The sequence below is a fragment of the Trachypithecus francoisi genome, unplaced genomic scaffold, assembly GCF_009764315.1.
Source record: "Trachypithecus francoisi isolate TF-2019V2 unplaced genomic scaffold, Tfra_2.0 Lachesis_group0, whole genome shotgun sequence".
NCBI lineage: Eukaryota > Metazoa > Chordata > Mammalia > Primates > Cercopithecidae > Trachypithecus > Trachypithecus francoisi.
This window is the reverse complement of record NW_022681453.1, coordinates 122474944-122499670: the sequence shown is the minus strand read 5'-3', so window position 1 is coordinate 122499670 and position 24727 is coordinate 122474944. Positions and strand designations below refer to the sequence as shown.

The 24727-nt window shown below is 34.0% G+C and overlaps 1 protein-coding gene across 3 annotated transcripts in view; it reads right to left on the bottom strand.

Annotated features, from left to right (window-relative positions):
- NAALADL2 (N-acetylated alpha-linked acidic dipeptidase like 2) overlaps positions 1-24727 on the bottom strand; it is a 967958-nt gene that overhangs the window by 178750 nt on the left and 764481 nt on the right. For all 3 annotated transcript variants that reach the window (XM_033211735.1, XM_033211737.1, XM_033211736.1), the window contains one exon: positions 7118-7213. In XM_033211735.1, coding sequence (XP_033067626.1) covers positions 7118-7213 — 96 coding nt within the window. The remainder of the gene's footprint in view (positions 1-7117; positions 7214-24727) is intronic.

The window sequence follows — 24727 nt, the reverse complement described above, 5'->3', positions numbered from 1 at the left end:
GAATTTTTTTAAAAAAGCTCTAAATCCATAGCTTCAGAATTACCTCAAATGTACAAATACACAGATTAGAATATCCTTAAACTTGTTTTCTTAAATAGAATACAATATTTTCATATTTTATTCAAACAATTTATCAACATTAGACATACCTGGAAGACAGATTTGCTCATTCAGATAAAAAATTATAGCCAAGTTTTCTAAGCATTTAAAAAACGGTACCAGTAATTCTATTAGTTTGATTAACATTTTTGAAACTCAAAAAACTAAATAAGAGGTATTTGGGATCTTTCTTTTTCTTTTACTTCATAAAATGCTACTGAGATATAGTTTTAAAAGCTGTATCTTAGAATGGCATCTCAAGAGAATTTATTCTACAGTTTAGTCTGCCTCTTTATTCTATAGTTATAAAATGAGTAGATCATTTTAAGTTTTCAGTTACCATGCTCCAAGAATCTTAGGAATATTACAATGACTGATACAAACATGTTTTAAACATGACATTTTAAAATAATTCAGATTTATATTTTGCAAGTCATGTATTTAAAATAGTATGTTAGCAAATATAAATCTATTAATGAAAGTGACCAAGGTTAATTGATTCTAAAGGACAACTGACAGCCAAATGGAATTAATATTTACAGAAATGGTTAACAATTAAAATTATTTAAATTTTTAAATCATTGATGACTCCACTGTTAACCTTTATTCACACCACTGCAAAACTGAGTTAAAATTTATAGCTATAAAGTAAGGGAAACTATAACTCTACTGCTAGAATTTAAACTCTATAAAAATTACCTTGATATCCAGTCTTTACACAAATATTTTCTTATTCTGAAATTTAATATCACTCTGACACTTCTTAACATATATAATGAAAACCAATACCATAATATTCCTACTACTTTTTCTTTGTCATATTGTAATACCCACATAATTTTACTCAAAGATCCTCTTTACATATTACAAAAACAGGAAGAAACGTATATCTATTTCCTCCTGTTTTTGTAATATGTAAGCAGGATCTTTTGAAAACCCTATATCATTAATCTTATATAATCTATACCATTGAAAAATAAGGATTTTTTTTTTTTTTTTCCGAACGTGAGAAAAGCAATGAAAGGACAAGTAAACTGATATTTCTTGAGGAAACTTACAAGCAGAATTAGGTCATTTGCTGGTTTCCATGGTACCACACAGATCAGGGCATTTTTGTTTCACTAGATGTACCATTCATATTCAGAGATTTTTATATATACTATACAGCATTTGAGGTGCCAGATAAAAGGTACTATCTATCCCATAATATATTAGATAGAGCTTCTTCTGGCACTCCAAGTGCCCTATATTCACATTTGATTTTTAAAGTATTTTTCTTCTAAATGTAGCTACAGTATTTTGTTTTATTTGTTTTAATACAAGTTACCAATTATCATTAATTGAGTGTTTATTAGGGGCAGTATTTTAGCAAGAAAGTGCTAATAAAATATATTAAATCCAAAAACAAAATAAATACAGGATATTGCATCTGTTAAAAGTAGACTAAAGTAATGAGGAACAAACCATGTGTAGCTTTTTACTGAGAATAGCAAAGATCTGAGGATTGGGCATAAATGAAGTGGAAAACAAGAATTCTAAAAAATTGGTTCAAAAGTTATAATGAGTGAGCAGTTGATTGGGTGAACACTCTTTTGAACATTTTCTCCTTATAATATTTCTTTCTCGAGGATTACATGAACCATTCTATCTTGGGTCTTTTAGCCTGTCTCATTTTACTCTTCCTCATCTGGACCAATGTTGCTAAAGGTAACATCATCTACATTATCAGTCATGATGGAAATTTTCTGTAACTTGTGCTCCCAAATACAGTAGCCACTATTATACATGATCACTAAGCATGTGAATTATGGCTAATGCTACTGAGAAATTGAACTTTGACTCTTATTTAATCTAATTATTTTTCACTTAAATCCACATGTGACTAGTGGTTACTATACATGACAGTGCATTTCTAGACCCTACTTCTTTCTCAGCTACAACCTCATATTCAACAGCCTTCTTGATGTATCTGACTAGGTGCTCTATAGCGCTACAAAACTCCACATATCCAATGTCAAAGTCATCATCACATTCTCCAAACCAGCCCCTAATTGAATTAATAATTATGCAATAATGTCAACTTTTGAGATAGAACTACTAAAATTATCTTTGACTCTTCACTCTATTTCATGTCTCCTATAGCATACATCCTGTCCTTCAATCTTAAACCTGTATCACAAATCTGTCTTCTGTTTTCCAAAATACATATCATTATTTTTCACACACTCTCATCAACGACCTGATCTTTAAAGCACTGTCAAAAGAAATTCATTGACATTAAGATCAAGTTGAAATTCCTTAAATTCTTAAAATGTCACCTCTCTGGTGAATTCCTCAGATCTCCTAGTCAGACGCTGTTTTAGTCCATTGTGAGACTGCTATAAAGAACTACCTGAGACTGGGTAATTTATGAAGAAAAGAGTTTTAATTGATTCACAGTTCCACAGGCTGTACAGGAAGCATGGCTAGAAGGCCTCAGGAGACTTACAATCATGTCAGAAGGGGAAAGGGAAGCAAGTGTATCTTACCATGGGGGAGTAGGACAGAGAGAGAGAGAGAGAGAAGGGGAAATTGCCACACACTTTTAAACCACTAGATATTGTGAGAAAGAGAACTCATCCACTATCATGAGAACAATAAGGGGGAAGTCTGCCCCCATGATTCAATCACCTCCCACTACGCCGCTCCTGCAACACCTGGGAATTAAAATTTGACATGAGATTTGGGTGGGGACACAGACCCAAACCATATTGGAGGCAAAAGCTCCATCTTCTTTCCTCCCATATTTTGTTCACATTACTATCATCTCTTTTAGTATGATATAATTAATTAAAATGATTTATTTACCTTGTTTATTCTCTTAGATCTCTCCTGTGTAGTAACCATTTGGGTATTCCAAGTGTCTTGCTGAATGTTGGGACTATAGTAGATTATTAGAATGTATAGATAGCTAAGAATAATTTAGGATCTAAATGTTGAAACTTTAGAAACATAACTAGAAAATTCCTAGATGTGGAAGGAGAAATAAGCCTACTTTAAAACGTGAAATATGGCCATTTTTATTCACTTATTAAAGGATTAAGCACCTAGGATTTACATTGGCATTTAATTCATGTTTAGGTTTAGTCAAAGAAGGAATTAGTTCAGTTTCTATGATAATTTTAATGTAATTATAGGAGATAAGAAAAACATCTTCAACACTGATGCAGCATGTGTTACCCTTCAGCAACTTATACTGTACCACTGGACTGTCATTGAAGCCATGATGAATTACACCTATTGGCATCAACATTGAGCCTCATTCATTACTTTCTTGTGTTTCATGCTCTATATCAAAAAGACAAATGCCAAGAGAAATTCAAACTTTGTTTAAAAAAAAAAAAAAAGAACTACAGGAAAACAGTGAACAGCTACTTTCAAAGACTCACAGTTCACAACCCATGTATGAGTATGGTTTATTTATTTTATTGTTTAATGTATGTCACTTGGGAGATAAATACTCTAAATGCCCTAACCAAACCACTATGAGATCTGTTCATGTCACAGAATTGCACTTCTACCTCATAAATTTATACAAATGATACAATACAATAAAATATTGTTTAAATTCAGCAAAACCCTATTTATAAATTATTAACTTCCTGATATGTAGAAATTAAAATTTAATTTGGCATGAAATCATACTTGTAATCTACAGCAAAGTCTAGAAGAAAAAGAGTTACTCATTGGAAGTGGATAATAGCTGTATTACATGTTTATATTTACATTAGATTTGCTTATGTTTATTTTTAATTAATTAGGTAATATAAAATATGTGATTGTGCTATGATGCTATATCAAATACAAACTTTTATTGGGAGAAATAACAGAATTTCAATTACTTCTAGGTTCTTGAAAATGCTTTAATATTGGCATAATACTAGTAATAATTGTGCTTCATAATTTTACCAAATGTTTTTCATATTTTTGTGAAAATTGATTTTGTCATAATTGATAACCAAGAATGTATACCTACATGGGTTTTTAAATTTCAAAACTGAGTGTTATTTATATATCACACTATTATTCAGAATAGAAGCATACTGTACCTGTGATATGTTGTGATATGTTGATAAAAATATCATTTATCCTTAGCGAAAAAAAGTACTCTAAGGCCTCAACTCTTCATAAATTAAAATTTATATTCTATTTGTACACACTAACTTAGTGTACTTTTAGCATTTAACATTAATATGGTTATGTTTTTATATCTATATTATCCATATATATATATATATAATAGTAAAAACGAAATTCAGAAAATGCAGATAAGGGCCTACTTGAAAGATTTTAATACTAGTTTTTTTAAAGAGTTAATAGTAATACTGAATTAAATACACACTTTGTTTCTAGAGAAAATGTATACATCATCTATTTCAACATCACAGAATCCTAGTGAGGAAGGGCATTATGAGTATACTCCTTTTTGTCTTAGAAAATAAAACAAAGTTCTCCTAAATAGAATAACAATTTTGTAGCTAAGATAAAACTAAAACCACGCCCCATATTTCCTACTTAGGTACTCTATTCAGCCCCTCTATATATTTCATTTTGCTGTTGATAAAACTTGACATTAAAATGAAGTATCTATTAATTACTTCATGTTATGGTTTCTCAGTTCTGCTATTGGTGAAATAAGACTGAACTTGTGAAGCACAATTTTATTCCTTGACCAATGTTTCCAACATGAGTGCAAGTAGACATGATGAATGAGGAAACAGAATCAACACTGGGTAAGTTATATGTCATCATAAAAAAAACTCATGGAACTCTTGCTTCTGAACTTAAGCAGGTTTTATCTTCTCTTGGACATATAATTCTTTCCAACATCCACTTAATGGGTTAATAACTATCTGTTCACACATAAAACATATTTGAAAACACACGTAAAATATATTCCAATATATGTGAACAAATCTGTCAACTTCTCTCTAATGGCCTCTAACTTTCTGTCTGTTTCACACTAATTAAAAAAGAACAATTGCATATGTTCGGGATGTGTTCTGTGCCCCTGTACTCCATTTCTGACCAATTCTTGCTTCCCAACATGTTCTCAGGAGTTGAAATTCTTTAGTGTGGCCAAGAATTCAGGCACTGAGGATCAGTATATGTTTATATCTCTGAAATGAAAAGCCTAGCATTTTCTCTGGCTGAGGATTTCTGATGCTAGATACCATCATTTCTTTGTATGTCTCCTGTCAACATTGCCTCAAATTATCCCTTCCACAAAAATCCTTGATTGTACTGATTCACACAAAAGCAGAAAAAAAATGGAGAAAATATTACTATTTCATTGCCCTAAAATTTAATGCTTTTAATGCTGTGCTTAAAAATAAATAAATGTAGACTCTGAGTGTCTAGAGCATGTGAACAAATATATATATATATTTTCATGGTATTTGAATTCATGTAAATATATATTCATATATATGTATAGGAATGTATATGAATTCATAAAAATATATATCCATTCGTGAATGTTTATGTGTGTCTGTATATATACATATGTATATAAAATCTCCAAGTATTAGAAATATATCATTTATGTTTATGAATATATATGAATTCACTAAACTATATATTCATTAATACATGTTTATATATGTGTATATGTGTGTGTGTATGTACATGTGTGTATATATATATATAAGATCTCCAAATATTAAAAATACAGTTAAGATTTTGAATACTAAGGAGGTGTTTTGGGGGCACTTCTATCCTGTTACATACAAAAAAAATATGATCAAAGGAGAGAGATAATAAAAACTAAATTAAGAACTGGGATAGGCTTCCTGTTAGGTGGTTTTGCCAAACATAATAAATGTATAGCTAAGGTTTAGATATTTTGAGCTTAGAATAATTTTAAGTAAAATGTAACTCGAACTCCTCTCATTTTAAAGGTTTGGAAAAAAATAAATTCACACGGCTTTTCAGAGTCAAAGACAGACACAGGCTTTAGTCTTTGTATTCCGAGCTCATTCTATTGACGCTCACTCCGTTTGCTTTACCATATTTCCTCTTTTTAAAAGAAAAAAACAGCTACATAAAGTTTCACTAAAATTTAAGAATGATTCAATCTTTCAAGAAAACATATATATAAATAATCCATACATAAATATAAAAATATAAATAATCCACATATATAGAGAGAGATTATTTTAATGGTACTAAAATGTCAGTATTCTCTACAAAGGCTATCCCCAAAAGGCAGGTGATGATAGGTTAAATAAATAATTGGTAAATGTAAAAATCCATATGACGCCATGTGATGTCAGGAACATTAAACTTATTTGCTCCATACTGTGAATTTTAATTTTCTTTATATAATTCACTCACTGCTATAAAAATACAGACGTTTCACAACTTATGATGGGGTTATGTCCATGAAAATATATGTTGAAAATGAATTTAATACAACTAACCTACTGAACATTTTATCTTTGCTTAGCCTATCTTAAATATACTCAGACATTTATATTAGCCTACAATTGGACAAAATTTAACACAAAGCGTATTTTATAGAGAAAAGTCTTGAACATCTCATGTAATTTATCGAATACGGCACTGAAAGTGAAGAACGAAATGGTTGTACGGGTACTTGATGTAGTATTTCTACTAAATGCGTAGTGCTCTTGAACCACCATAAAGTCAAAAAATAGAAAGTTGAGCCATTACAAGTTGGGGGACATCTGTATGTTAAAAATATAAGTATGATTGCCATGCAGTAAAAGACTTTCTTATTATAAATGCAGTCTTTTTCATTTTAAAAAGTAGCCTTTTTTTCTGCAACTAAAAAGTATCATAAAAAGTACCTTAACTATTTAAACAAACTATTGAAGACAGAAAAATGCAAAGGTCCATTTTGTATTTCCCCATAATCTAAAGTGATTTCTCTTGATTGGTTATGTTCCTTTACTCCATCTACCAGTAAAGAAGAACAAATACTTCCCACCTATTTATGAATGCATTTCTCCCCTACCTTAGTAATGGTTTCATGAAGGTCGAAAGACGGATCCATTTCTTCAATTTTTGTTGCTTGTGTAGAAAAAAGGGCCTCGTAGAGAAAACTTGGACCCTGCAGCAAATCAAAAAAGAAACATTTAAAACTCTTCATCGATTTTGTTTTTCAAGTGTTTATTGGATTTTCTTTAAAGATTAAAAAGGACTCTAAATTGTCTTAAGGTTTCTGTTGATTGCTGGATTTCATTCTCCCGATCTAATTACCCATCACAGAATATTTATAAATCAAAATGAGTAGAATTTTATAACTCTTGACATTACGTGTATTTACCAAAAAATATTTTCTTGCCAAAAAAAATAAAAAAAGTTGACATTCTCTCTACCTTTTTTTTCAAATGCAGACTTATTGGTAATATCTTGACTATAAAATCCATTTCTGAAATCCCATCTCTATTTTATATATTGTATGTTTTACAACTGGAGGAATGGAATGCTTTTCCTAAACATGATTACCTAGAAATGCCAAGGCAGAGAGTGCATGATATTTTAGATACTGTCAAATGAACTTCAAAACAATAGTAATATATATTTTGGTAGAACTGCCACATGGCTTTATATGTTGCCAAGGAAGTGGTAATACACTGTATCAACTCTAGTGTTAAGGTGGTTGAAACTCATCAGAGACACTCTAATTCATTTTGTACTTGCAAATGGAGTCAAGTTTCAGAATGCAAGAAGACATGGGATGCTGATAATGTTACTATCTAAAATAATATTGCTGGAGTTACCAACATTATCAGGGTGATACAAAATGATTATTGTTCACAATATAAATATAACTCTCTTTTTTTGAAAACCTGAGGAAACCAGATTATTTGTGTAGAAAACAGAAGACTTTGGATACAATATATGTGTATGAATAGACAGATAGATCACAGATAGATAAATAGAAAACATAGATAGATAAGATAGATAAATAGAAAGATGATAGAAAGATGGACAAATAGATAGATAGACAATTTTCTGAAGAGTTTCATAAGGAAGACAGATTTAACCCAATGTATGCCAACAACGTTTGCAACAGGGCAAGAAGGTTAAGCTGAATTTTTTAGAACTAGTATAGCAATCCAACAGCATTACAGAGTACCGTGGCATATATCAATGATGGAAGAGAAAGGTAAAATGATGTAGTTCATAGGCTTTGAAGTTACACAGATAAAGATTGAAACCAAGATAATTCCATTTCCCTATATATGAAACAATTCTATGACAAGGTAATTCACTGCTTATTTTTTAACAATACTGAGATCAAGAAAAGCAACCTAACTTCTTTCTCCAACACATACTCAAACTTTGGATAAGATTATGAATCAACCAAGCAGCATATGTATCAAGACTTGTTATCAAAACATGCTTTGTGTTCCTCTTCTCATTGTGTCCACCAATCTCAAACTAATTTGTTAGAAACTTTGCCCAGTTCCAACTAGTATTCCACTTTGTAAGACTCACCAAAAAACTCATACAGCTTAGGCTTAAAATATCATAAATGTCCTTTCTTAATTTCCTCATTTTGAGGACCTGGTAAAACTCAGGGTTATGAGTTGAATTGTCTCCTTCAAAAAATAAGTTAGGTTATTATCAAATGTATATAACATAATTAAGTACTGGGGATTAGAACTTCACAAATATGTTTAAATCCTAACCCTCAGTACTTCAGAATGTGACCTTATTCAGCAATGGGTCATTGCAGACGTAACTAGTTAAGTTACAACAAGATCACACTGTAGTAGCATGGGTCTCTAAACCAATCTGACTGGTGTCCTTGCAAAAAGGGGAGACAGACATGCACACAGGGAGAACACCATGGGAACATGAAGTCAGAGATCTGGGTCTTGGGTCTGCAAGCCAAGGAACACCAAAGACTGGGAATAAATCACCAGAATCTAGGCAAGAGACATGGAATAGATTCTCTCTCACAGCCCTTAGAAGGAACCCACTCTGAGAAAACCTGGAAAAATGAGACAATGAACAAATAAAACAACTTTACTGTTGTTTTATTTACCCAGTTTGTGGTGTTTTGTTACAGTAGCCCTAACAAACTAATGCCCTCTGTTAAGGTGACATTCTCCCCTAATGCAATAAGCCTACTAAACTTAATTTTGGTTATCAATAAGGATTTTGGGATATTTTAGGCAGTCAACATAGACATAGATTAAAATTTTAGTTTTATTACTAAACAATCTGAAGTCTTGTACTCGCCAAAGGAATAGTTACCTTATCTAAGAACTCTGGGTAATAATGTATGCTTCCCAGTGATTATGTAAATTGTCCAATGCCTGTCACACAGGAGACATTATGTTAGTCTCCTGTGTGTTAGTGTTGCTAAAAAATAAATATCATAGTGATGCTGTGGCAGTCGTATTGATGATGGTAACTAATATGGTTTGGTTGCGTCCCCACCCAAATCTCACCTTGAATTGTAGCACCCATAATCCCTACATACTGTGGGAGGGACAAGGTGGTGATAATTGAATAATGGGGGCAATTTCCCCCATCCTGTTCTTATGAGAGTGAGTTAGTTCTCATGAGATCTAATGGTTTTATAAGGGGCTTCCTCCTTCACTGGGAACTCACGTTTCTTCTCCCTGCTGCCATGTGAAGAAGGACATGTTTGATTCACCTTCTGAAGTGATTATAAGTTTGCTGGGGCCTCCTCAGCCATGCAGAACTGTGAGTCAATTAAACCTTTCTCATTTATAAATTACCCAATCTCGGGCATATCTTCATAGCAGCATGAGAACAGACTAATACAGTAGTGTAAGCAACAAAGACTTGTCAAGGATATTATATAGAAAGTGTCTGATTATGGCAGAATATTGAACTAAAGGAAATCCATGATCCTATGAGAAACAGTATGCAGTTTGCATTTAGATATTTTCTTTTTCAAATAGAGATAACTTTGAATATACTTTATTGAAAGTTTGCCATGAACAATTTATTGCATTCATTTTCATTTAATGATTAATAATTGAAATCCTTAAAAATTTGCCTCATAAGTAGTTTTAAATAAATTTCATAAGTAGTTTTATCTTACTAGTTTATCAGGAGAAAGAAAACTTCATAAATAGTGCAGAGATAAAGTATCAGCAAGCCTCAAATTGAAGGATCCCATAAAGATATACGTTGGGAGTTATAATTGACAACATTTTTATTGAACTTTCAATTATTCAGTGGGAGGACATATTAATTTAAATTATGAATATATTCCTTATTGTCCAAGGTAATCCCTTTCTTTCTTTTGCTCCTTCACTTATCTCTTGACATACCATTCTTTGTTGTTAGTGCCTCATTTATTTTATCATTAAAAAATACTCAGCTAACATACTGTATGCCAGGTGTTCCACTACACATAGTACCTGGTCCTTAATCTCACAGAGTTTAATCTAATGGGATTTGGACATGTAAAAACCAAATATCGCTTCATTTCAAAATATTAAGACAACATACCACTCTTTTTCATATACACATGAATATAACAATTATGTTTAATAAACATGTATTTATACAGCTAAATGTAAAAAATAAAAGATTACAAATAAGAATATGTGCTTTATGAAAGTCTTCTGTTGCTATTATATTGACAATAAATCATGGCTGTTCAAAAATATTTTTCATCTGTAGATGGACAAAGGAAAGTAAAGCAATATATAACAATTTAGAAAGTGCTTTTGTTTAGAAAAATTTATTGATATATCAAAATGAAGCAATTTTTAAGTAAATCAAGATATGGAAACCTGAATACTGAATGTCTGCCACTTGAAGATCATAGTAAGAATGTTACAGAAAAACGGATATTGATAATAGAAGTGTATCAAGGATATGGTGTAAAAATCAATTTTGCCATCCACAGTCCCTAACTTATTTGTCATTTGTGTAACTTTTAACAATATCTAGCACACTTTATGTTTCAACTCTTTTGTCTGAACTCCATGGTTTGACTTTCCTCGTGTTTAATTTGTGTATTACTCTCTACCTATAACTTGATTTTATTTTATTCTTTGGAACTTCATGTTGCTTCTAGGCATTCTACCCTCAACCGTCTCATTTTCACGGGCTCTGTAGGTAGATTTACCTGCTTTTCTAGCTTTACCTACCAACTTCAGATCCATAGCGCCCCACCACTATCTCTTATCCTGATCTCTGTTTACAAGTGGTCATTTCTGTTTGTCTAGGAGACTCTTCAGACACATCAACTTGTTATGTTCCATTCTTGTTTGATAGAATAAATAGATTGATATTTAATTAATTTAGAAATTATAGAAATGTGAGAGTTTAGGGCAGAAAATCTTAAATACTTGAGGTGAGATGTTTGTGGGACATTCAAAAAAATCATCTAGTGTGTGACTATATTGGTCTGAAGTTCAAGACCAAATTCTGAACCGGAGATATAACAATAATTTGAGAAACATACATGGTAGTTAAAATGTAATGTGAAACACATATAGACTCAGAAGCATACTGAGTGTAGAACAGATCTCTGAGTGGTAAGATATCTAAGTGGCACCAATACTTAAGAGGTGGGAAGGTAAAAGCAAAACTCATGAAGATGTTATAGATGGAATTATCAGAAAAGTGTATGGAGAAGCATGTAACTGTTATTCAATGGGAGTCAAAAAGTAGAGAATGGGAATAAATAATCAATACAGAAAAGAAAGCAAGGAAATACAATAAAATTAAGATGAAAATTATCCCTTAGAGGGGGCATTTCAGAGATCCCTGGTTTCTTTTGTCAGAGAAGATTCTCTGGAGTTGCAAGAACAGGATACAGAATAAAATCAGGTGAGGAGTAAATATGAGAAGTGAGACATTAACTATGAACTACATTATTCCTTCTAGAAATTAAGATTATCTTGAAAAGTTAAAAAAATAGATTGCTAGCTAAAGAAAGTTAAAGAATCAACAAAAAAAGTGTATTCACTGTGTTTAAAATGACATGGACTTTTTTTTTTTTTTTTTTTTGAGACAGAGTCTCACTCTGCTGCCCAGGCTGGAGTGCAGTGGCTCCATCTCAGCTCACTGCAAGCTCCGCCTCCCGGGTTCATGCCATTCTCCTGCCTCAGCCTCCTGAGTACCTGGGACTACAGGTGCCTGCTACAACACCTGGCTAACTTTTTTGTATTTTTATTAGAGACAGAGTTTCACCGTATTAACCAGGATGGTCTCAATCTCCAGACCTCGTGATCCTCCTGCCTCGGCCTCCCAAAGTTCTGGGATTACAGGCGTGAGCCACTGTGCCCAGCCAACGTGGACATATTTTTAATGCTAGAGAAAGTACCCAGAAAAGATTTTAAAAATACAAAAAAAAAAAAAAAAAAAAAAGATGTGGAATAAATTATTGGGTCATAGTCTTCAGGAAAAGGAATTCAAAGTTCAATAAAGTTACCCAGAAAAACCATTGTAAGTAGATGAACCAATAGAAACAAAGATGTTGAAATGAGGGTGGGACATAAATATGGTGAAATTCAGTGTTAGCACATACATGGAGGAGAAGAAGGAGAAGAAAAGATTCCAGGGTCATGTTTAATTCAGTTCTAGACTACAGTGAGTTAACTAAACTTCAACTCACCACCACACCAAAATGAACCCTTTTGCATGTTTTTCAGAAAAATAATTTAAAACATTTTGTCACATAGGGTTAGTAGCGATTAAACTGAACAAAATCAATGCCTTCTCTTTAGTTGGCACTCAAAGATGCATGGTCTGGGATGATTAGAATTACTATAGTGCTTTCCATGTATCAGCACCGGGATAAGTACTCTCCATATGTCACCTAGTTTAATCAACAGAAATACCTATCAGGCAGAAACTATTATTACTCCCTCTTTACAAATGAGAACCAATGAGTTCAGTGCTAACCCAAGGTCATACCATGAATAAATGGTAGACCTAGGGTTCAAACCCAGGTTTATTCGAGTCTACAGCCCACACTTTCATTCCTGTATCATGAAACCTTTCTATGAACAAAGTTATTAACATCCCAAGATTCTGTGTGTTTATGTTAACAAGGATCATTTCCCCAACTTTTGTTCCAATTTCCTGCAAGCACTCATCTACTCTCCATATGCAGCAAAAACATTATGCACAGTTTAAATGATATCATCAAAAACTCCTTGCTTAGACTAAATAAAATTAAATCTAAAAAGTCCCATGTACATCTCTCGCATTGTGATATTCTCTTTTCTGCAATCAGAAGGCATACACATCAATACTTAAATTTAACTTAATATATGAAATTAAAACATTGCAAACAAGCTTTGAATGGCACTGACATTCATAATATGCTGGACTGAGGAAAAAATATAATAACACCTATAAGTTTTGAAACATGACATTCTCATCACTATTCAAAGTAATATAGATCTGAGGTAATGTGGAGTTTAAACAGAAGTGTAACCATCCAAGGGTCAAATGTGGAACAATATTAGCACATTGTTTTCTGGATACAATCAGTTTCATATTACACTTTTCAGGTCCTAGGAAAGTTTATAGCATTAGCTTTATTCAAAATATTCGAGGCACTTCTGTACTTCTATTGCTATTGATTTAGTATCCTTATCTTAGACTTGGAAGAGATATTAGAAATGTTAATTCTACCCAAATATACAAAGTAAAACATGAAAAAAATCAAGTGATTAATTCTACAATGTCACAAAACAGTTGTTAGAAACTCAATGTTAGAAATCAACTCTGTGTGTCAGTGTATACATATATGTGTCCGGAATTCTTAAACATTTTGTTATTTCTTATAAAGTACTTTTGAGGTGGGGGTAATTAATTGTAATGCAAATCTTAAAAATGTGAATCATTTCAATTAATCCAGATATGTTTTCAGTCTTAAAGTTCTTATATGCCAATAAAGTACATCCATTGGGGGCAGTATTCATATTTTAGGCTTTCTTCAAGCTAATCTCTGATGTATTTAGCCTTAATCACTGAATGTGTGCTTATCCTATCCATAATACATACCATGTATTATTAGCAAGTAATTTACGTTTATGTAATTTTCTGTTACATCTCACTTTCTAGTCAGTTCAGGAGGCTGAGAAAGCTAAAGCACAACTACAAAGAAATAATAAAAGGTTCACTTAGCAGAGTATTTCACAAATGAAGTCATCTTATAATGAATGCCTTTAATTAATATTTTGAAGGTAAATAATTGAGTGAATAGATATGGCCAAGCTCTTAAACTTTCTTAATAAATACTAAACATCCCATGCAGTAAAATAAGTGATTAGTGTTTGTTAGTGCTTCCAAATCTGTGCTGTCATTCTAAAAAGAAGAATCCATTTTGGAATGTCTGGCATCAAGATCAGGAAAATGAGGAGGAACTCTGGAAAGGTTGGTTGTATTAATAAGCTGACTTAAAAAAAGACTGATCACATACAAGATCGTATTTATCAGCCCCGCAAATTCTAAGATCTCATAGCACTAACTGTAAAGTGTTTATTATTAACTCTACTTATGAGTCACAGAGAGATCTCTTTTTACATCCTCTCCCTTTAACTTCCTTGAGAATTTGGTTTTGTTTTTGTTTGTTTACTTCCAGCAAAAGAAGAGAAAGAGGCAAACAACTTGTTTGCAGGTAACACTGTGCAAGTGACCAATGCAGCATGATTTCATACCAGGAAAGAAAAAAATAATAATATTCTTTGTGTGTTTTTTTTTTTCATTTACACCCAAAGAGAGTTTTCTGAAGCCTAGATACCCTTCAGCTTATGCCTCATAAACAAACAAACAAACAAACAAAAAACCCAAAAAACAAAAACAAACCACCAGCTATGAGCTAGAAAGATGTTTGAGAACTCAGGAGCATTTTTGTTTTGCTGTCCATATTGATATCTGCACCCCTCTATTCATTCCCTGAGGTTTTATGGGAGATTCCTTCCTTGACTCTTCCAGATTCTGGTGGCTGTAAATATTCTTTAGTTGTAGCTGTGTAGCTCTTATTTCTGCTTTATTCTTCACATGACCTCCTCCTCTATGTGTCATCTCTTCTCTCTGTTAGAGAAACACTTGTCATAGGATTCTGAGCCCACCCAGTTATCTCAAGATCCATAATCTCATTTTATTTGCACATATCCTTTTTCCATATAAGTTCATATTCACAAGTTCTAGGATCACTTTAGGATCCACCAATTAACACACTATAATCCCCATGTCTTCAATAAGATTTCTAAACTAAAGCTTGGAAGAGTGCTTCTAAGAACAGATCTTAAGATTTCAATTCCAGTTCAGACATTTGCCTTCCTTCTCCTCTATTCAGGACTAACTATAAAATGGAAGTATTTTACATTTATAAAAGAACATTTAGGTAAGGTGCAAATAAAAGCTGTATTAACTAAATAGTTATGGGTTAGCTACAAATAAATTTGTTTTTCTAGATTTGGGTGGTATTTACATTCATATACAATTGTCAAAAGATATCTAACTTAAAACTTAAGATTTGGGCATTTTTTATGTATAAATTATACCTCAAAGCAAAACAACTTTTCTATGGGACATTTCTATTATCCTAAAGAGATCCGTCTTGCCTTCTTTTTAGGTCAGTTTTAATTAAGTTCTGCTTTTCAAATAATTTCTCTATTTCACCTAAATTGTCCAATATATTGTTTTTAAATTGTTCACATCATCTTCTTCTTACCTTTTTAATGAGATCTAGGTTATGTCTTCACTTTTATTCCAGGTATTGGTAATTTTTATCTTCTCTCCTACTCATCTGTTTAAGATTACTAAAATCTTGTCTGCTGTCTTCTTAATTCCATAATTTCTTAAAATTTACTGAGTGTTTTAAGGTTTTATGTGATGGTTTAATATACACTGTTTCTTAATTTTTAATTTTTATTCATATATAGTGTATGCCCATATTTATGGGGAACATGAGATATGGGATACAGGTATAGTCACAACTATTTAAGGTTAGTAAACTGTTGTTAATCCCCCTCACTTTATGGATGAGAAGACTGAAATTCAGAGGCTTTATCTGACCAGATTCTGCTAGTAAGTGGCAGAATCTGGACTGGAATTCACATCTTCCTCGTCAATCTACTGCTGCTTACTTTCCATAACCCTGCATGTCAAGTACTCAGATAAAGCCAGGTTGACGGTTCCAGATAATACAGAGAACACTACAGAAATTGAAAAACAAAAATAAGAAGCGTTCGAGCCTGTGAAGCGAAACTGAAAACACTAGAGTTTGTTTTGAGATTTTAAAATTCATAATAAAATTTATCACATATATCAATTAAGTGATTGTTGAGCTGTTTTACAGCACTTGTTGAATGAATAGAGCCATAGAATTCTTTGACTGCCCTTTCTGGTTTCTCTACACTTTCCAAGGCTTAACTAGATGAGTATTAAATATAAATGCCTTTTTATTAATGAAATCAATGAAGTCTTTCTTAGTAGCTAAAGAAAAGGAAGGTAAAGGATACGTGCAGTTCTAAAGAAAAATATTTCATTAATTTGATGTGTTAATTAATACATATCAGAACATTTCAATAATTTATAAAATAAATGTATTTATACACAATATTGTTATCCTTTAATTCTTCTGGCATTGCAAATGAAAATAAGTCCATAAAATTTTGGTATGTGGGAGTAATAATAGGAAACTGAAAAAAGTCAAGAAGCTATTATCTAGAAAACGATTACAACTGCAGGACCCCTTCATCTCCCCTATCCAGCAGGAAGTAGCTAGAGCAGTCATGGACCAAATTACCAACAGCAGTTGGGTTGTGCTCTTTAGAGGGGGGATTGAGAGGTGACAGTGTGCTAGCAGCCCTTGCTCTTGGCACCTCCTCAGCCTCAGTGTCCATTCTGGCGGTGCTTGAGGAGCCCTTCAGCCCACCACTGCACTGTAGGAGCCCCTCTCTGGGCTGGCTGAGGCTGGAGCCGGCTCTCTCTGCTTGAGGGAGAGGTGCGGGCAGGAACCAGGACTGCGCCAGGCGCTCACTGGCCAACGTGAGTTCCAGGTAGGTACGGGCTTGGCGGGCCCTGCACTCAGAGTGGTTGGATGGCCCCACTGTCCCCAGGCAGTGAGGGGCTTAGCACCTAGGCCAGCAGCTGCAGAGGGTTTGCCAGGTCCCCCAGCACTGCCGGCCAGCCTTGCCACGCTGGAATTCTCGCGGGGCCTCAGCCACCTCCCTGTGGGGCAGGGCTTGGGACCTGCAGCCCGCCATGCCCGAGCACCCCCTCCTCCCAGTGGGCTCCCATGCAGCCTGAGCCTCCCTGATGGGCACCACCCCCTGCTCCTCGGCACCCAGTCCCATCACCACCCAAGGGCTTAGGAGTGTGAGCATGTGGTAGGGGACCGGTGGGCAGCTCTGCCCATGGCCCTGGTGTGAGATCTACTAGGTGAAGCCAGCTGGGCTCTTGAGTTGGGTGGGGACTTGGAGAACTTTTATGTCTAGCTGGAGGATTATAAATGCACCAATCAGCACTCTGTGTCTAGCTAATCTGGTGGGGACTTGGAGAACTTTTCTGTCTAGCACTCTGTGTCTAGCTAAAGGATTGTAAATGCACCAATCAGCACTCTGTGTCTAGCTAAAGGTTTGTAAACACACCAATCAGTACCCTGTTGAAACAGACCAATCAGCTCTCTGTAAGACGGACCAATCAGCTCTCTGTAAAATGGACCAATCAGTAGGATGTGGATGGGGTCGGATAAGGGAATAAACGCAGGCTGCCGGAGCCAGAAGTGGCAACCTAGTGGGGCTGTTGTTTTGCTGTTTGCAATAGAGCTTACTGCTGCTCACTCTTTGAGTCTGCACTGCCTTTGTGAGCTGTAACACTCACCGGCGAAGGTCTGCAGCTTCACTCCTGAGGCCAGCAAGACTATGAACCCACTGGGAGGAATGAACAACTGTGGACGGGAGGAACGAACAACTGCAGATGTACCACCTTAAGAGCTGTAACTCTCAATGCAAAGGTCTGCAGCTTCACTCTTGAAGCCAGCAAGACCACGAACCCACTAGAAGGAAAAAACTCCAAACACGTCTGAACACCAGAAGTAACAAACTCTGGACACATCATCTTTAAGAAGTGTACCACTCACCGCCAGGGTCCGGGGCTCCATTGTTGAAGTCAGTGAGACCAAGAACCCACCAATTCTGGATACACTATGTATGAGTTCAATGATAGCAATTTCTGTAGCTGTAATTTACTGAGTGCCTATATACTGTACTGTGAGGCAGTGTCTACTTAGGTACAGTTGTCTTTCGATACGCTTGGGAAATTGGTTCTAGAATTCCTATGGGTACTAAAACTCACAACATGTTGAACTCCCTTACATTAAATGGTATAGTATTTGCCTATAATCTACACACATACTAGTATATTTTCAGTCATCTCTAGATTAGTTATAATATCTAATACATTGTAAATACTATGTAAATGGTAGTTACATATTTATAGTATTTTTCTTACTGTAGTATTGTTCTATCGTCTTTTTTTTTTTTTTTTTTGAGATGGAGTCTCACTGCCGCCCGGGCTGGAGTGCAGTGGCCGGATCTCAGCTCACTTCAGCTCACTGCAAGCTCTGCCTCCGGGTTCATGCCATTCTCCTGCCTCAGCCTCCCGAGTAACTGGGACTACAGGCGCCCGCCACCTCGCCCGGTTAGTTTTTTTGTATTTTTTAATAGAGACGGGGTTTCACCGTGTTAGCCAGGATGGTCTCGATCTCCTGACCTCGTGATCCGCCCGTCTTGGCCTCCCAAAGTGCTGGGATTACAGGCTTGAGCCACCGCACCCGGCCCATATTTCAATTTTTAAGACAGAACATAGGAAACTATAACTTTCCAAAATATTTTGGATCATTTCATTAATTAGTAAAGAGTAGATATCTTTCTTTTCACATAGAGTTTGGACTGTTTAGTAAAGGAGTTAGTACCATAACATCAAGTCATTAAATGGTTAACTGAGGGCTCTTTTCTCTTCAGCTTGTCTCCTTTCTTTGGGGAGATAGATGTCCTGCATATCAGACACACCAATAGGTGATTCTATAATTATTTAACACCCAATCATCTGATGTCCTGGAGGAGGGTCCAGGAGGAGTCATTATGGATGAGGGAAAGATGATCTGAAGGCTCAGAGCCCCAGCTGTTTACCAACTCTGCTAACATATTTTGTTATAAGTGATTCAGCTCTAACTGGTGGATCCTGGCTATCCCTGGGATACAGGTGCCACAACTAACATCATGGTAACACAATGAATAACATTATTAAGATACAAAATTACATGTTGTATATCATTGAGAATGCGGAACTTACACAAATAAATTGCAAGGTAGGAAAAGAAGGAATGATATTCTCAGATTTGGGGTGGTAAGGAGAAATTGTCTCAATCATAAGGACTTCAAACTTTAATGCAGTCTTAGTATTAATAAAACCTAGTCGCTCTGGTAAAGCCTCAGGTGAATTTAACAACAGCATTTCTTTGAGGTCAGAGCCTGTTAGCCTCTTGAAAAGCTTTCTGTTAAACAGTCAGTGCTTTTCTCAGGACTGTATTTAATCAACTGTGAAACAAATGGGGGATTTAAAGGTCTGAAAGTTAAGGGCAAAATAATCTAAACACCAGGTTAAGAAGAAACAAATAGGCCGGGCGCGGTGGCTCAAGCCTGTAATCCCAGCACTTTGGGAGGCGGAGATGGGCGGATCACGAGGTCAGGAGATCGAGACCATCCTGGCTAATATAGTGAAACCCCGTCTCTACTAAAAATACAAAAACTAGCCGGGCGAGGTGGCGGGCGCCTGTAGTCCCAGCTACTCGGGAGGCTGAGGCAGGAGAATGGCGGAAACCCGGGAGGCGGAGCTTGCAGTGAGCTGAGATCTGGCCACTGCACTCCAGTCCGGGCGACAGAGCGAGACTCCGCCTCAAAAAAAAAAAAAAAAAGAAGAAACAAATACATTCGTCAAATCCTGAGAGAGATATTATAGCCCTTCAAAGTCCTTTGGCTAAGAATAGGAAGAGAGTACCTTTATAGTCATGACCTCATGTTTCACAATCTGGGTGAAAACACCCAGGGAAATGAAACCAGGAACAGTAGTTTATCTAGATTTTATCACTTACTGTGTTACTCATTGCTATTTGAGAATCTTTTTGTCAAATATTAGCCCAATATGTAAAATTATGCAGAAATAAGAAAGACACCATTCTAGAAATGAATGGTTAAATCTGTCCTCAAGTGTCCTTCCCTCTTCTCCTGTAGCCCACATCATGGTATTTAATTTGGCAACATATGAATGACTTCATATTAATACAGTCAGATGTCCCTGGATAAATTATGTATATATTTCTATTCCTAATACTACTTACCAATGGCTAAATGCAAGTCTTCATTTTTCTATGTATTTCTAGGGAGTACATATAGATTTAATTTCAAAGACTAAGAATGATTTCTAGAAAATCTGTAATTTAGGGCAATGTTTTCCTTTAGCTAAATCCATTTATTTTAATCATTCTTTTCATTTATTCATTTGGAAATCAATAAAGGTACTAAATTCTGCAATTCACTAAAGCAAAAATTCCATTTAACTGAATGAATAGTTGTTAAAGAAAGCCACTATTTTAGCCCCGGTGGATAAAACATGTATGGCTTAGTTTGTCTCTCAATGAATGTTTCTGAAGACTATATACTATGCTTCACTTCAACAAATTATCCAACCTCCAACATAGAACAGACTATTTCCTTTGTAAATTAAAATATAAAGAAAGAAAATATGCTTTTAGTTGATTTCTGATAGAATCTTTCCTTAATTTTCATTTGAGAATAATCAGTTATCTCGATTTTCTCCAGGCCTGATTTAATGACAGTGAAATTAAAAAGACATTGATGTTCTACTTTTCAGACAATGGGTCACTTCTGATTAAACTTCAATTGAACATTAAACTTCTAGACTTGAAACAAATTGCCTCTTTTTCCTTTTTAACTTGGACCCAATTTCCTGCTGCCCTCAGGTCTCTCAATGGTAATTAATTGATTTATGAATCAATTGAAGGGAGATTTCAAGTTGGAAAAAAATAGAAAAACTGTTTCTTTTAACAAAATTTATGACGAATATTTTACAAATGACAATTCTCTCTCAAGTTAACTATTTACAATTTAGCAAATTTCACATTTATACGGTATTTTTAAAAAGTTGAGTGTGCAAATTTAATTTCACTTGAAATTATTTGCCTTTGTAAAAGTGCCTTAATCAAAGTACCGCATGTAACTATACAATAATTAAGTTATCTTGTTATGATTTAATAGAATAAGCAAATCTGATGAGCAATAATTCTCACAAAACTCTCCATACAGATAGCATGGTACACTTAGTTAAGTAGAAATTTGGGGCCTGGGTTTGAATTCTAGCTCTGCTGCTCACCACTTTTGACTTTAATTATGCACTTTAGCTCTCTGAAATCAGTTTCTCACATGTAATATTGGGATCTTGATATCACCTTCAGAGTACTATTGCATATTGTTATCATATTTGCATATATAGCATACTGTATTTTCATCATATCTATACTAATAATTATATATTAATATTTCATATTATTAAATGAGAACAATAAGCAAAACACTCAGAATGGTTGCTGGCACAGAGAACTGTTCAGTAAATGCCAACACATTACTATTATTATATTACTGGATCTTATTAAATTGCATCTCCAGTTCTTAGTATTTCTTCAGATACATTGATAAACATGTTTATGTAAATAGAATATCTCTGAATCTTTATCAGAATCACAAATGATCAAAAATTCCACACAAAAGGGGAGAAGATGGTAAGATGGCTTTATGACTCAAAAATGTTCAGAATATTTGATAGAATTTTTATAGTATTATTTGTGGATTAAAAATTCAACATAGTAAATAATGGTAATTCATTGTAAAACCAGAAAACTAGAATACAGTGGCTAAAGATCCTGAGAATAAAGTATCATAGCCATCTGTGTGGTCATGAGAAAAATTCTTAATTATTCTCATCCTTTCTCCCTCATCTGTAACAGTTCAACGAATGTTTATTATGCTATAGGTCATTATTTGTACATTGAATATGTAAAAAGAAAAACACACAGTCACTGACATTGTTAAATAAACAAAAAAGAAGAGAGACAGGAATATATAAACACACAGAAATGTGGATGAATGCCATTAGCTGTGAGATTGTTGTTTGCAGAACAACTCTCATTTCCTAATTTGCTAAGAAAGCTAGAAAAACCTACTTACAAAGGGTGATCCTCTGTTTTCCTACTTGTATTTAATTGAGATCATATATGTTTAAGTCATTAACATATAAATGGATAAGAGTAAAATCTCAACAAACACAAGTTTATTAATCTTTAGAAATTAATTTTTAGCTTTCTATTTTAAATTTAGAATTGATATTTAAGGGCTGGAAAAGATATTATAAATTATGTAAATTCCTTTGTTTTTACATTGAAGAAAACTAGCATAAAGAAAGTAACTGATTTACCGACTATAAAAAGAACTAATCTTGGGACAGCTCAGGATAGACTTTGAGAGACTAGTGCTTGTTTTAGTCACCATAGTGGCACTTAATATTGCCAAGTACCCTTCCTAAACTCCTCATCAAAACTGCCAGTCATTCAGAATACAAAGATGACTAGTGATTAGCAGTTGGAAGGGAGACAGGAGAGGGAAGAAGTGTGTAAGTTAATTTCCCCTACGCTATGCTGTCCACCATCTAGAGTTTTATCCACTGCTCAGTTCACACACTTTAATGAAAGAAAAAATGTTGAGAATAAACAAAATATGAGTTCTGGTAATGTATTTATTATAACAATAGTCCCCAAAATGGAAGAATTATATACACAGTCAGAAATACTCATATGTAAGTAAACTACAAAGATTTAAAAAAGGAAAGAAACATACTCCATATCTGTATTAAAAAAATGTGTCATATATACTACATATATGACAATGTTATAAATACTATACATATGTATTTTAACATTCTTTAATGGAAATCTTTTCCCTACTTCTTTTAATAAAACCATTCTAATTTCTAAATGGAAGTCTTTAGTTATATTAATATCCTTAAAATTCTATGGATTCTAAATAAAAAATTCTATTTAATATCCTTAAAATTCTTTGTACACATCTCATCGCTTCCAGTGTTTGACTACTTTTTTTTTTTTTTTCCTACTGGCTGGCTCAGTTGAATTGTGATGATAAGGTCAAAATCAGTGTTCACTCCCTATGTGGACCAATAGACCTGTCACTGAAAACTTTTTGTTAATCTGGGTATCTATTTTCATTCTATTTCATGATCCTGCAATTATACACTACTGCTCCAAAGTGAAACTGGCTCAACACAGAAAGAGCACTTACTACAAACAATTATTACTACTAAAATAATAATAATAATAATCACACTGGGCCTTCGATCAAGAGGATTATCTTTTTGGTATATGTTTAATGGTGATGACTCAGAGTAGTGGTACACATCAGCATTTATTTTGTTTGGTGAATATTTTACAAATAATAAAAGTCCATGATATAAATAAAATGTAAGCTAAGCATAGTGGAGAAATGGTAACATTTGCAATTTCAATTATGATACCACTCTGGAAGCAATTTATACTTTGCATGTTACAGACATTCACCAAGCTTGTGATGGAAAAATGAAGAATCAGTATAGTTTCCATGAATTTAACCTATTATAAAACTGAAAATATTATTAGATCAGCTTATATCTAAAAGACTCATTGTTTCCCAAATTTTATATCTCCCACACAATTGTTATAACAATGTTTAAAGGATTGTCTCATTTTGCATTCAAGATGTACGCCAAAGTCTGTGGAAGCATGAAGGCAAAAGACACACTGGGAGAGAGGATAAAAAGAAGAGCAGAATAAAAGTATCTCTTGTGTCTGTACTGCAGGCTCTCTGTGTCTTTACAGAATGTATTTCCTGTTCAATAAGCACTGAGACACGGGACATACTTTGCAGATAAACTGCTTATAATAAATTTTATATTGTGGAAATTTTTTAAAAGAGAAAATGCAGATTTAGGAAAAAGTGAAGCTAATCTTAATGAAAAGATTAAAAGAGGAACAATATTTTAATAAAAATGATGTTTTGAACAAGTTAGCCCATAGTCCACAATCTGAAATTGGCAAGTATGCCACAACTTCAGATTGTGGACTATGGGCTAAATTAATTCAAAATTAAATGTCGTGTCTCACAAATGTCATTATTAATTACTTATCTCCACTAAGTGAGAAATAATTTCATTAATAATGACATCTGTGGGACATGATATTTGAGTGGCCACACATTCTGGTAGCAATGGGAATCAAATGACAGGATTCTAATCCAGGTTTTGTCACTGACATAGTGACCTTGGGCAAAAATCCTTAGCAATGTTGCACTTGAATTTCTAGTTATATGGTAAAATTTGAAATTTCTCAAATTTCAGATTCAATATGATATGTGTGTGTGTGTGTGTGACAGAAGAGCATGTCACCTGCTCTTCTGTCTCTAATCCATTGTTTCTCATTTCTAGATGCACATTAAAATCACTTGGATTAAAACTCACGGATGCTTGAACTTCATTC